We start from the raw sequence: 12,549 nt of genomic DNA on the forward strand, positions 1-12,549 counted from the left end.
CTTCATTAGTTCATTAGTAGAATGGAGACGACAGAGGACAAATCAATGAACTTGAGGATTGATACAAATCATCTATTTTGAACAGGAAAAAAAAAAATGGGGGAAAAAAAAAAGAACAGACTCAGGGACAGCAGGAAGATGTCTAATGTTAGTGTCACCTGAGACCCAGGAGAGGCGAGAGTGGTACAGAAGAATTAAAGAAATGATGTCTGAAAACTTCCCAAATTTGGTGCAAGATCCATGTACAGATTTTAAGACACTCAGCAAGTCCCAAATGTACATTCTGTCACAGACTGTGAAACCAAAGTCAAATGGCGAAAGCAGCCAGAAAAAAAGGACTGATGATGTATAGTGATCCTGCTGTTTAAATGCAGAGTTATATCCGCTAACTAAGAACCAAAGTCTTTAAACTCCGTGTGAGCCCACACGATAAACCAGCAAGCGTCGCAGGGCTGTTTGGACACAGACGCCGGGCTGCAGGGTGGGTGGGGGCCGGCTAGGAGCCTGAACCATTCTCCTGAGTAAGGGGCCTAGAAGCTCCAGCTTTCGAGAGTGCAGGTCGGGGGAACGGTCCACTTCCTGCCCTGCTTCTGTGTGGTCCGTCTGATGCTCCAGTGGACAGAGCTGGGGATGTGGGGATCACTGCCCTGGACACGGGTCACAGCCCCTTGCCTGGCTTTACTGGTGAGAACCGGCCTGGGGTCAGAGGCCTCCCAGCCCCAGGTGGATGGGGCCACCTCAGGAGCACGGAGTGCCTGGCCTGCCCTTGGCACAGACGGCTCAGACCTTCATACTGTCCCTGGGGTCCTCCCAGCCGACAGGCAGCTGCCCCCACAAACTGTGGCCTGGCTTAATCAGCCACGTAAGGTTCGCCTGCTGTGGAAATGGGTCTGATTTAAACATTTTATGCAGGAAAACAATGTGCTGGTGCGTGTTACCTGGCCAGCCAGGCGTTAGACATGGAGAGGTGTGTGCAGACGTGAGCAGTCTGTGACGCGGGACCCTTCTCTGCTCCAAGGACTGGTCTGAGACTCTGGGCGTGACGTCGATGACTAGAAGGGGGTTACCCTCAGGCTGTCCTTGGAGCGAGCCTGGCTGAGCCGGGAGTTCCCAAGAGAGGCTCCTGGTTTCCTGCTCAGTGCCCTGGGTGCAGGTGTGGGGGGCAGAGGGCTGCCCCCCAGGCCAGTTCTCGTGCTGCGAGCTTGGCTCGTGGAACATGGTGTGATGGGCCTCTCCCGCCTGAGGCCATAGCATGTCACCTGAGGGCCACACACCTGCTGTGCCTGCAGCCAGGACGGGACATTTGTGAGCCCACGTGGGCTTGACCCTGAGGCGCCCTTCTCTGCCCCACAGACCTGAGGCTTCTCCTGCCCAAGGGCCTTCCTATCCCTGCGGCCATGCATGTGGTGGCTTCACAGCCAGGACAGGAGGGTGGGCCGGGGTCTGGCACGTCCCCTGACTGACCCCTGGGTTAAGTCCCCTGACCCTGACCTGTGACCCCTGACCCCAGTCTGTGACCCCTGACTGCTTATATGTCTCTGCAGCATCAAGATGGTCCTCATGTGGACGAGTGGCGACACCTTCAAGACGGCATACTTCCTGCTGAACGCGGCGCCCCTGCAGTTCTCCGTGTGCGGGCTGCTGCAGGTGCTGGTGGACCTGGCCATCCTGGGGCAGGCCTACGTGTTCACCCGCTACCCTCTGAAGCCAGCCCCCCACGCGGCCCACCCCGCCAGCGCCAAGGCCCTCTGAGGCAGCCAGAGGATGAGGACGCGGGACCAGGGCTTCGGCCTGGCTACCTGTGCCCCACGTGGGCAGTGGGCACCACAGCCCCAAGACGGGCCTGGCCGTGGGGGCCTCGCCCAGCCTCTGGCTCTTGGGCATGGTGGGGCCCAGGGGCTAACGCTGCGCTCTGCTGCCCAGGACTCCGTGAGCAGGTCTCCCCAGGCGGGGCTGCCGCACTCTCAAGCTGACGGAAAGCAAGCCTCTCTTCCACTTCAGCTCAGGATATCACTGGGGAACCTGGGGCAAGCTCGCAGCCCCAGGGTGCAGTCCTGTGCCCCGCGGGACCCGGGACCTCCAGGAACCTCCGTGTCTCGGGCCCCGGGGCCCTGATGTGGCGGGTGGGGGGGCCTGCAGCCAGGCCAGGGGGTCTCAGGATGGGCGAGACGGGGCGGGAGTGAGAAACAGCACCAGGGAGCCTGGGTCCCTGCCCGAGGGGCCCGCAGTCTCAGGCCGGCCGGGGTGACGCACTGCAGGGTCGGGCTGGGCCACGTGGGATGCAGGGCTCCGGCTTCCTCACTCCGGGTTGGCACCCTGGTGGCCTCACCGCTCCACCAGGCCCTCCTGGTGAGGCTGCTGTGGACTCAATCGCGTCCGGCCAGGCTGTGGTGACGGGGTGTGGCCGGGCTGTTGGGAGGGGGCCTGGGTGCTGGTGGGCCCAGGGCGCACCCGGGACGGGTGGGGGCCCGGGTCTGGGTCTGGGTTGCCCCAGGCATCCCTTCCCTCTGGGAATTGTGCCCTTGCAGACACAGTCCGAGGCGTCCGTCTTCCAGGCCTGGAGGCACCTGCAGGTCAGGGCAGGGGGGTGGCGGGGCAGGCTTCCCAACGCTGTGCAGAGGCCCCGCTGCTGTCCCACTTTGTGCATGACCCTCCGCGTCCACTGTGTCTGACGTTGGCCCTCTTCAGTCTACACGGGCATCTCAGCCTCCCAGGCGAGTGTTCTAGACGCTTCTGCAGGCTTCCCGCAGGCACTTCCCCTCCTGCTGGGCGGAGGGCCTGTGGCGTCCCCATTCCCCAGGCCGCTGCCAGAGTACTCGCGTTCGTGTGGTCGGTGGAGGGCGTGCGAAGCCGTCTCCTCCTCCTGACTTTTCCTCAAAAGCTCCTGAATGTTTGAGGATCCCATGCAGCTCTCTGGCCTGCAAGATGCTCTGAAAATGTTTATTTTTTAAAATGAAGGGAGATGTTTGTCTCTGGGTGCAGCGGTGCCCTGCGTGCCCCTTGTGGGAGCCCCGCGGTCCTGTCAGGGTGACTTTAATTCAATAAACTGCTGCGGATCCAGTGTGGCTTCGTGAGTGGAATCGGAGCACGGCCCAGGGCAAATTCAAGGGCCCGTCTGTCCTTCACCTCAGGGGATCCCAGGGAAGTGCTGGGCCAGCGCCCCGCCCTGGGGGACAGCGCTGCCTGTGACACCAGGGTCGCCCCTCAGATCCCTGGGGGACAGCGCTGCCTGTGACACCGCGGTCGCCCCTCAGATCCCTGGGGACAGCGCTGCCTGTGACACCAGGGTCGGCCCTCAGATCCCTGGGGGACAGCCTGCCTGTGACACCAGGGTCGCCCCTCAGATCCCTGGGGACAGCACTGGCCTGTGACACAGGGGTCACCCCTCAGATCCCTGGGGACAGCGCTGCCTGTGACACCGGGGTCGCCCCTCAGATCCCTGGGGACAGCGCTGCCTGTGACACAGGGGTCGCCCCTCAGATCCCTGGGGACAGCGCTGCCTGTGACACCGGGGTCGCCCCTCAGATCCCTGGGGACAGCGCTGCCTGTGACACAGGGGTCGCCCCTCAGATCCCTGGGGGACAGCGCTGCCTGTGACACGGGTGTCTCCCCTCAGGTCCTTGGGGGACAGCGCTTACCTGTGACACTGGGGTCGCCCCTCAGGTCCCTCAGACAGTGACCGCCCTGTGCCAGCGGGACCAGGCTGAAGGAGGCAGCCCCCTGGTCTCCACCAGTTCACACAGTTCCCTTGAGAACGGAATGTCTCAAGAGGTTGGGGAGTGTCTCCTATAAAGGCCAGAAGAGGTATTTCAAGGAAAACGCACAGTTCTGTATAGAAAGTTGAGTTGGAGCTGTTTCTACTAAGCAGCTTGTTTTAGAGCATTTACAATGGGGGCAAGGCCAAAAAAATCCACCAAGTCAAGATACGTGAAAGGGAATTAAGTTTTTTCGATGAGTCACGCCAGCCCTGGAGGGTGAGGTCGGCCACTGGAGCTGACCCGAGCTGGTGACAGTCGACACGGCCACCCCGGGCAGCACAGAGCCTCAGTGTGGACCCCGGATTCCCTGTACTGAGTGGTGCAGGGCAGGGGTGCTGCTCTGGCATGGATGTTTATTTTCCATCTGATAATGTGTTAATTCAGAATAACTTTTAATTAAAAATTATTCAGTAAAAGTTTAAATACTTTAAAAAAAAGGGCAAAAAAACATATGGGGTGCCTTTTTGGGAAACCCATCTTTGTTCCTGAGAACTTACCTGTAGCCTCCTCTGTGATTTGACCGATGAGCAGAGAACCAGCTTGGAAGCAGCTCCCATGTTCCTCTGAGGAGCTGTCCTTCCGAGACTGAGCAGAGTGGGCGGCTTCCCAGGCCTGGTGCCACACTGGCCAAGAGGGCTCTGTGTCCGGGCCCTGGACAAGCCATCCACTAGGACAAGGCAGGTATTTTTAATAGTAACTCCACTTGGAGTTATATTTTCCGGTGAGAAAAATATATGAGGGTCACTTTCATAGCTCTTCTTCTCAACAAGGGGGACGCTTTGGAAATGGAAACAGGACGGTGCTGCTGCCCCGGCTCCTGGGTGAGTGGCCGCGTCCACTCAGAGTGAGAGCAGGTGAACGGCTCAGAGAGCCGCCCGCCCACCCCAGCCCGTGCGCTGCCCGTCCTGGATTCTAGCTGGCTGGGAGGAAACTGGGTGGGGGGGGGGGGCAGTGGGCATTTTCCTCTGAAATAAGAGGCACCAGAGTTGGGCCTATTTTGGCAGCAGACATGGGGGTTTCAGACCCGCATCACTGACCGTGGAGCACGTTCAGCCCTGGAGTGGCCCTGTGGATCTGAGTAGATCCCCGAGCCCCCAGGGGTCAGCTGGGACAGTGGGGGGGCCAGTCGGGGCCCAGGGAGGTTACAGCATGTGCAGGAGCAGCCTGAGGGTAGGGGGCTGTTTGCTGAAGGTCCCTGGAACGTCACCGACACAGACCACCCCCTTTAAACATGTACACGTGTGTTCGGATGAACCAGAGAGCTCTGGCAGGAAGCAGCTGTGGCGCACAGTGTCTTGTAGGACTCACGGAGACTGTCCCAAGGAGCGTCTCCGTGTGGGCTTCCTGGGTGGGTGTGGGGCCACAGGCTGGCAGGGACCCGGCCCGTTCCTGCCCCCAGCCTAGGTGGGCAATAGAGGCCACGGCCAGCAGAGGCCCACTGGCCCCCAGCCCGAGGGGCCGTGTGGGAGGATCACAGCAGGGACGCGGGGAGGAGCAGGACAGCCAGGGTGGGCGGCTCGCCCGGGTGCAGGGCAGCAGCGTGCCCCCGTTCCCACACGGTTCTCTGCAGGACGGCCCACAGCACCCGTCCTGTGACCCGCAGTGGCTTCAGTTCTGCAGGGCTCCTGGGGGCCCTCAGGGCCACTGCAGCGAAGAGGGGGTGTCCCACGACCCTCAGAGGGACAGTCAGTGAGCCCCCCTGCCCAGGAGGAAGTCTTTTCCTCCAGAGGAGCAGGCGTTTGACTGAAGAGCCGCATCGGCACAGACCCTCCCCTCCCCAGAGAAGCAGCAGCTCAGTCATGACCAGCTTCCAGCAGCTGCACGCCCGGGGAGGGGGCCAGGCGCCCGGGGAGGCCGTGGGGCCCCCGGCTGACATGCAGGCCTGCAGCGTTGCTGGGCATTCCGAGGGGAGAGCAGGTGAGGGGTAGGGAAGGGAGGTCAGAGGTCAGGGCTGGCACACGCCCCCCCCAAAGGAACTGGGTCTGTAAGCGCCCCCGTCACTTGGTGGGGATGTGGCTTCTACAGAGGTGACGGGAATGCCCCCCTCTGAGGGGGCATGCCCCCAGGGGGTGACGGCAGGAGCAGGAAGGCACTGCCCCTTCCCCACAGCTCCCCAAGGCTGCCCCCCAACCCCACTGAGCCCCACAGTGACCAGCGGGGCAAGGTCAGGGTGAGGCTGAAGGACAAGTGTGGCCTTCTGGCATTTGCTACAGGCTTGGAACTTCTGGGATTGTGGAATTTATTTTTAGTTGGCCATGGAGTCAAAACTCTGGAGACAAAAAAGGAAAGCGCAGAACAGGCTGGTGGTGCTCCTAGGGTGAAACTCTTTACTCCAAGCACAGGATGGCTTTGACCCCCGAGTCAGGCCTGGTCAGGCCCGGGCCAAGCTCCGGTGTGCGCGCGTCGAGCAACATGCAGGCTGACGACAGGAGCCGGGCCCCAAAGCTGTCCCGCGCCTCCGAGCGGAGCGGGGTGAGGACGCGGTGCCGCCCCCAGGCCCCCGACTGCCCCCGCAGGTCAGGTCGGCCCCGCTGGTGCCCACGGCCCCTCCGCGGAGGCCCCGGCCGAGCCGGCACCGTCCGGGCTCTGCGAGCCGTCGTCCTCTGTGGCGGTGGCGGAGGCGGAGGCGGAGCGCGTGCTGTCCTCGCGCAGGGCGGGTTCGGGGCTGGCGGCGCGCTGCTGCTGCTCCTTGAGCTCCGAGTAGGAGCGCGAGAAGGTGTGGAAGATGGAGGTGACCGGGAAGGCCATGAGCAGGATACCGCTGAGGATGCTGCTCAGCGCCACCACCTGCCCGGGCAGGCTGCGCGGCACCATGTCGCCGTAGCCCACGGTGGTCATGGAGATGACGGCCCACCAGTAGCTGGCCGGCACGCTGGAGAAGTCGCGGCGCGCGCCCAGCTCGCGCTCGGCCAGGTGCACGAGCGGCGCAAAGAGGGCCATGGCCACGCAGAGGAAGAGCAGCAGCAGCCCGAACTCGCGCGCGCAGCGCCGCACGGTCAGGCCGAGCGAGCGCAGCCCCAGCGAGTGGCGCGCCAGGCGCATCACGTAGAGCACGCGCAGCGCCCGCAGAAGCCGCAGCACCAGCCCCGCGCGCTCCAGCAGCTTGTTGCCTCCCGCGCCGGGCCGGGCCGCGAGGCCCACGAGCAGCGACACGTAGAAGGGCAGGATGGCCAGGATGTCGATGATGTTGAGCGGGGTCCGCAGGAAGGCGCACTTGCTCTCGGCCTGCAGCGAGCGCAGCAGGAACTCGAAGGAGAACCAGGCCACGCACACCGTCTCCAGCACGAACAGGTTGCGACACTTAGGGGAGCACTCGCCCTGCAGGGAGAGGGGGACTCCTGTTGAGGGCACGGAGGCCTATCCCTCCTGGGCTGCCCTTCCTCCAGATGACTGCACTGCAGGGCAAGGGTTGTGGACAAAAAACCAATTACTGTTTTTTTAAAAAAAGAAGTACTAGGAGGTGGGCTTCCTGCGAGAGAGTGAGCAGAGCTCAGGTGACCCGCTCCCCAGCAATGTAGGGGAATTTGTTTACAAAAAAAAAAAACACTTAAAGCTCCGGAAGCCATTCCAAGGACAACAGCAAATGAAACATTTGTTCAAGAAAATCTATGGAAATTCATTTTAAAAAGAGAGTCTTTGGTATTTGAATCAAGACCCCCCCCCCCAAAAAAAAAGTCCCAGATCATGGAGGAGGCTGCTCAGGGAGATACCAAAAAGATAATAAAATAGTTCACTAAAATAATCCAACCAATCATTAAACACTCAGCAGAGAACAGTAACATTAAGTGGGGAGGGCGATATCCAGTGTTCCTGGATATTTTATCACCTAAAATGCCCAGTTTTCAATAAAAAAATCATAGGGCAGGCAAAGAAACAGTAAAGTATGACCCATACATCAGAAAAAAGAAAAAAATCAGGCAACAGAAACTGCCTATGAGAATGACCAAATGTCAGATTAACAAAAAGCTTCAAAACTGCCATTATAAATATGGTCACAAAACTAAAGAAAATTTGATTGCCAGTTCATAGCATCAGATGGAGAATATCAATAAAGAAAAATGTTTAAAGAGTCAAATGGAAAATTTGAAGTTGAAGCATACAGTAACAGAAAATTCACTACAGGAGCTCAGCAGTGGATGTAAACTGTCAGAAGAAAGGGTTGGAGAACTAGGAGACTGCCGGTGGCGATTACGCAGGCTGAGAACAGCGAGCACCTGGGACACACCGGTTGGGCCAGCACCGTGGCATCAGGTACCAGGGGGAGGGGGAAGAACAAGGAGGAGAGTGTTTGAGAAACAGTGGCTGCAAACCCCCCAGATCTGCTGAAAAGCAATGACCCACACACCCAGGAGGCTTGCTGAGTTCTGCCAGGGAAGAGACATCACAGGAAAGATACTGAAGGCCACAGATAAGGAGAAAATCTTGAGAACAGCAGAGACGGCGACGATCACCTGAGAGGTCACTCAGGTGAGATTAACAACCTAACATCTCAGCAGGAAGCTGTGGATAACTGTGTTCACATCACTCAGAAAACACCCGCCTACCTGAGGCTCCTATATCCAGCAACACTGTCATCAAAGCATGAAGGTGAAATGAAGACTAGCCCAGAAGAACAGACACTGAGAACTACCTTACGGAACTCTAAAGGAAGGTCTTCAGACTGAAAACCAGTGGTTCCAGCCTCTTCTCAGATGTGATACCAAAATAAGGAGCAAACAAGATAAAACAGATAGATTAAACTTGCCAACCAAAGTCTGTCTAGTAAAAGCTATGGTTTTTCCAGTAGTCATGTACCTATGTGAGAGTTGGACCAAAAAGAAGGCTGAGTGCTGAAGAACTGACGCTTTCGAACTGTGATGCTGGAGAAGACTCTTGAGAACCCTTGGATAGCAAGGAGATCAAACCAGTCAAACCAGTCAATCCTAAAGGAAATCAACCCTGATTATTCATTGGAAGGACTGATGCTGAAGCTAAAGCGCCAATATTTTGGCCTGGTGTGCTGCAGTCAATGGAGTTGCAAAGAGTCAGACATGACTTAGCAATTGAACAACAAGGCTACAATGAGGTTGTGTGTGGGCCCTGGTCCAGCAACAGGACTGGTGTCCTTTTGAGAAGAGGAGGTAAGGAGACACACACACATGCAGAGGCAGGACCACGTGAGGATACAGGAGAAGACCATCATCCACTTGCCAAGGGGAGAGGTCTCAGGAGAAAGCAACCTGTCAACACCAGGATCTCAGACTTCAGCCTCTGAGATTATGAGAAAACAGGTTTCTGTTCAGTAACATGGTCAGTGATACTTAGTTACAGCAGCCCTAGAAGACTAGTAGCCAAGAGGAGCTACCTCACGTCCAAGGTAAGGAGGAGCAGCTGCACCTACAGCCATGAAGAGATACCCCACGTCCAAGGTAAGAGAAACCCAAGTAAGACGGTAGGCGCTGAGAGAGGGCATCAGAGGGCAGACAGACTGAAACCATAATCACAGACAACTAGCCAATCTGATCACATGGACTTGTGATCCACATAGACATGCTTGTCTAACTCAATGAAACTAAGCCATGCAGTGTGGGGTCACCCAAGACGGACAGGTCATGGTGGACAGGTCTGACAGAATGTGGTCCACTGGAGAAGGGAATGGCAAACCACTTCAGTATTCTTGCCTTGAGAACCCCAGGAACAGTATGAAAAGGCAAAAAGATAGGACATTGAAAGATGAAGTCCCCAGGTCGGTAAGTGCACAATATGCTACTGGAGATCAGTGGAGAAATAACTCCAGAAAGAATGAAGGGATGGAGCCAAAGCAAAAACCACATCCAGTTGTGGATGGGACTGGTGATAGAAGCAAGGTCCAATGCTGTAAAGAGCAATATTGCATAGGAACCTGGAATGTTAGGTCCATGAATCAAGGCAAATTGGAAGTGGTGAAACAGGAGATGGCAAGAGTGAATGTCAACATTCTAGGAATCAGCAGACTAAGACGGACTGGAATGGGTGAATTTAACTCAGATGACCATTATACCTACTACTGTGGGCAGGAATCCCTTAGAAAAAATGGAGTAGCCATCATGGTCAACAAAAAGAGTCCAAAATGCAGTACTTGGAAGCAATCTCGAAAACGACAGAATCATCTCTGTTCGTTTCCAAGGCAAACCATTCAATATCACGGTGATACAAGCCTATGCCCCGAGCAGTAATGCTGAAGAAGCTGAAGTTGAACGGTTCTATGAAGACCTACAAGACCTTTTAGAACTAACACCCCAAAAAGATGTCCTTTTCATTATAGGGCACCGGAATGCAAAAGTAGGAAGTCAAGAAACACCTGGAGCAACAGGCAAATTTGGCCTTGGTGTACAGAATGAAGCAGGGCAAAGACTAATAGAATTTTGCCAAGAGAACACATTGGTCATAGCAAACACCCTCTTCCAACAACACAAGTGAAGGCTCTACACATGGACATCACCAGATGATCAACACCGAAATCAGACTGATTATATTTTTTGCAGCCAAAGATGGAAAAGCTCTATAGAGTCAGCAAATACAAGGCTGGGAGCTGGCTGTGGCTCAGATCATGAGCTGCTTATTGCCAAATTCAGACTTAAATTGAAGAAAGTGGGGAAACCATTAGATAATTCAGGTATGACCTAAATCAAATCCCTTATGATTATACAGTGGAAGTGAGAAATAGATTTAAGGGACTAGATCTGATAGACGGAGTGCCTGATGAACTATGGAATGAGGTTCCTGACATTGTACAGGAGACAGGGATCAAGACCATCCCCATGGAAAAGAAATGCAAAAAAGCAAAATGGCTGTCTGAGGAGGCCTTACAAATAGCTGTGAAAAGAAGGGAAGCGAAAAGCAAAGGAAAAAAGGAAAGATATACCCATTTGAATGCAGAGTTCCAAAGAATAGCAAGGAGAGATAAGAAAGCCTTCCTCAGCAATCAATGCAAAGAAATAGAGGAAAACAATAGAATGGGAAAGACTAGAGATCTCTTCAAGAAAATTAGAGATACCAAGGGAACATTTCATGCAAAGATGAGCTCAATAAAGGACAGAAATGGTATGGACCTAACAGAAGCAGAAGATATTAAGAAGAGGTGGCAAGAATACACAGAAGAACGGTACAAAAAAGATCTTCACGACCCAGATAATCACGATGGTGTGATCACTCACCTAGAGCCAGACATCCTGGAATGTGAAGTCAAGTGGGCCTTAGAAAGCATCACTATGAACAAAGCTAGTGGAGGTGATGGAATTCCAGTTGAGCTATTTCAAATCCTGAAAGATGATGCTGTGAAAGTGCTGCACTCAATATGCCAGCAAATTTGGAAAACTCAGCAGTGGCCACAGGACTGGAAAAGGTCAGTTTTCATTCCAATCCCAAAGAAAGGCAATGCCAAAGAATGCTCAAACTACTGCACAGTTGCACTCATCTCACATGCTAGTGGCTCCATGGTGGCTCAGAGGTTAAAGTGTCTGCCTCCAATGCGGGAGACCTGGGTTCAATCCTTGGGTCAGGAAGATCCCCTGGAGAAGGAAATGGTAACCCACTCCAGTATTCTTGCCTGGAAAATCCCGTGGACGGAGAAGCCTGGTAGGCTACAGTCCACAGGGTTGCAAAGAGTCGGACACGACTGAGCAACTTCTCTCTCACTCACATGCTAGTAAAGTAATGCTCAAAATTCTCCAAGCCAGGCTTTAGCAATATGTGAACCGTGAACTTCCAGATGTTCAAGCTGGTTTTACAAAAGGCAGAGGAACCAGAGATCAAATTGCCAACATCCACTGGATCATCAAAAAAGCAAGAGGGTTCCAGAAAAATATCTATTTTTGCTTTATTGATTATGCCAAAGCCTTTGACTGTGTGGATCACAATAAACTGTGGAAAATTCTGAAAGAGATTGGAATAGCAGACCACCTGACCTGCCTCTTGAGAAACCTATATGCAGGTCAGGAAGCAACAGTTAGAACAGGACATGGAACAACAGACTGGTTCCAAATAAGAAAAAGAGTACATCAAGGCTGTATATTGTTACCCTCCTTATTTAACTTATATGCAGAGTACATAATGAGAAACACTGGACTGGATGAAGTACAAGCTGGAATCAAGATTGCTGGGAGAAATATCAATAACCTCAGATATGCAGATGACACCACCCTTGTGGCAGAAAGTGAAGAAGAACTAAAGAGCTTCTTGATGAAAATGAAAGAGAGCAGTGAAAAAGTTGGCTTAAAGCTCAACATTCAGAAAACTAAGATCATGGCATCCGGTCCCATCACTTCATGGGCAATAGATGGGGAAACAGTGGGAACAGTGGCTGACTTTATTTTTCTGGGCTCCAAAATCACTGCAGATGGTGACTGCAGCCATGAAATTAAAAGACGCTTACTCCTTGGAAGGAAAGTTATGACCAACCTAGATAGCATATTGAAAAGCAGAGACATTACTTTGTCAACAAAGGTCTGTCTAGTCAAGGTGATAGTTCTCCAGTGGTCATGTATGGATGTGAGAGTAGGACTATAAAGAAAGCTGAGTGCCGAAGAATTGATGCTTTTGAACTGTGGTGTTGGAGAAGACTCTTGAGAGTTCCTTGGATGGCAAGGAGATCCAACCAGTCCATCCTAAAGGAGATCAGTCCTGCGTGTTCATTGGAAGGACTGATGTTGAAGCTGAAACTCCAATACTGATGCAAAAAGCTGACTCATTTGAAAAGATCCTGATGCTGGGAAAGATTGAGGGCAGGAGGAGACAGTGACGACAGAGGATAAGATGGTTGGATGGCATCACC

At 54.4% G+C, this 12,549-nt stretch overlaps 2 protein-coding genes across 12 annotated transcripts in view; one reads left to right on the plus strand and one right to left on the minus strand.

Annotated features, from left to right (window-relative positions):
- SLC66A2 (solute carrier family 66 member 2) overlaps nt 1-3,060 on the plus strand; it is a 42,042-nt gene extending 38,982 nt beyond the window's left edge. For all 11 annotated transcript variants that reach the window (XR_015153647.1, XR_015153648.1, XR_015153649.1 and 8 more), the window contains one exon: nt 1,545-3,060. Coding sequence is in view for 6 of the 11 variants with exons in the window: in XM_086372511.1 (XP_086228637.1) it covers nt 1,545-1,752 (208 nt within the window). In the remaining 5 variants the exon portion in view is untranslated. The remainder of the gene's footprint in view (nt 1-1,544) is intronic.
- Nucleotides 3,061-5,980: 2,920 nt separating this feature from the next.
- The window catches only part of KCNG2 (potassium voltage-gated channel modifier subfamily G member 2), a 52,613-nt gene continuing 46,044 nt past the window's right edge, over nt 5,981-12,549 (minus strand). Inside the window, exon 3 of the mRNA XM_086372506.1 lies at nt 5,981-7,076. Within this exon, the coding sequence (XP_086228632.1) occupies nt 6,276-7,076 (801 nt within the window). The 3' untranslated portion in view covers nt 5,981-6,275. The remainder of the gene's footprint in view (nt 7,077-12,549) is intronic.

The sequence above is a fragment of the Bos grunniens genome, chromosome 24 (genome assembly GCF_055505025.1).
Source record: "Bos grunniens cultivar Pamir isolate PY7600 chromosome 24, Bosgru_T2T1.0, whole genome shotgun sequence".
Classification (NCBI taxonomy): Eukaryota; Metazoa; Chordata; class Mammalia; order Artiodactyla; family Bovidae; genus Bos; species Bos grunniens.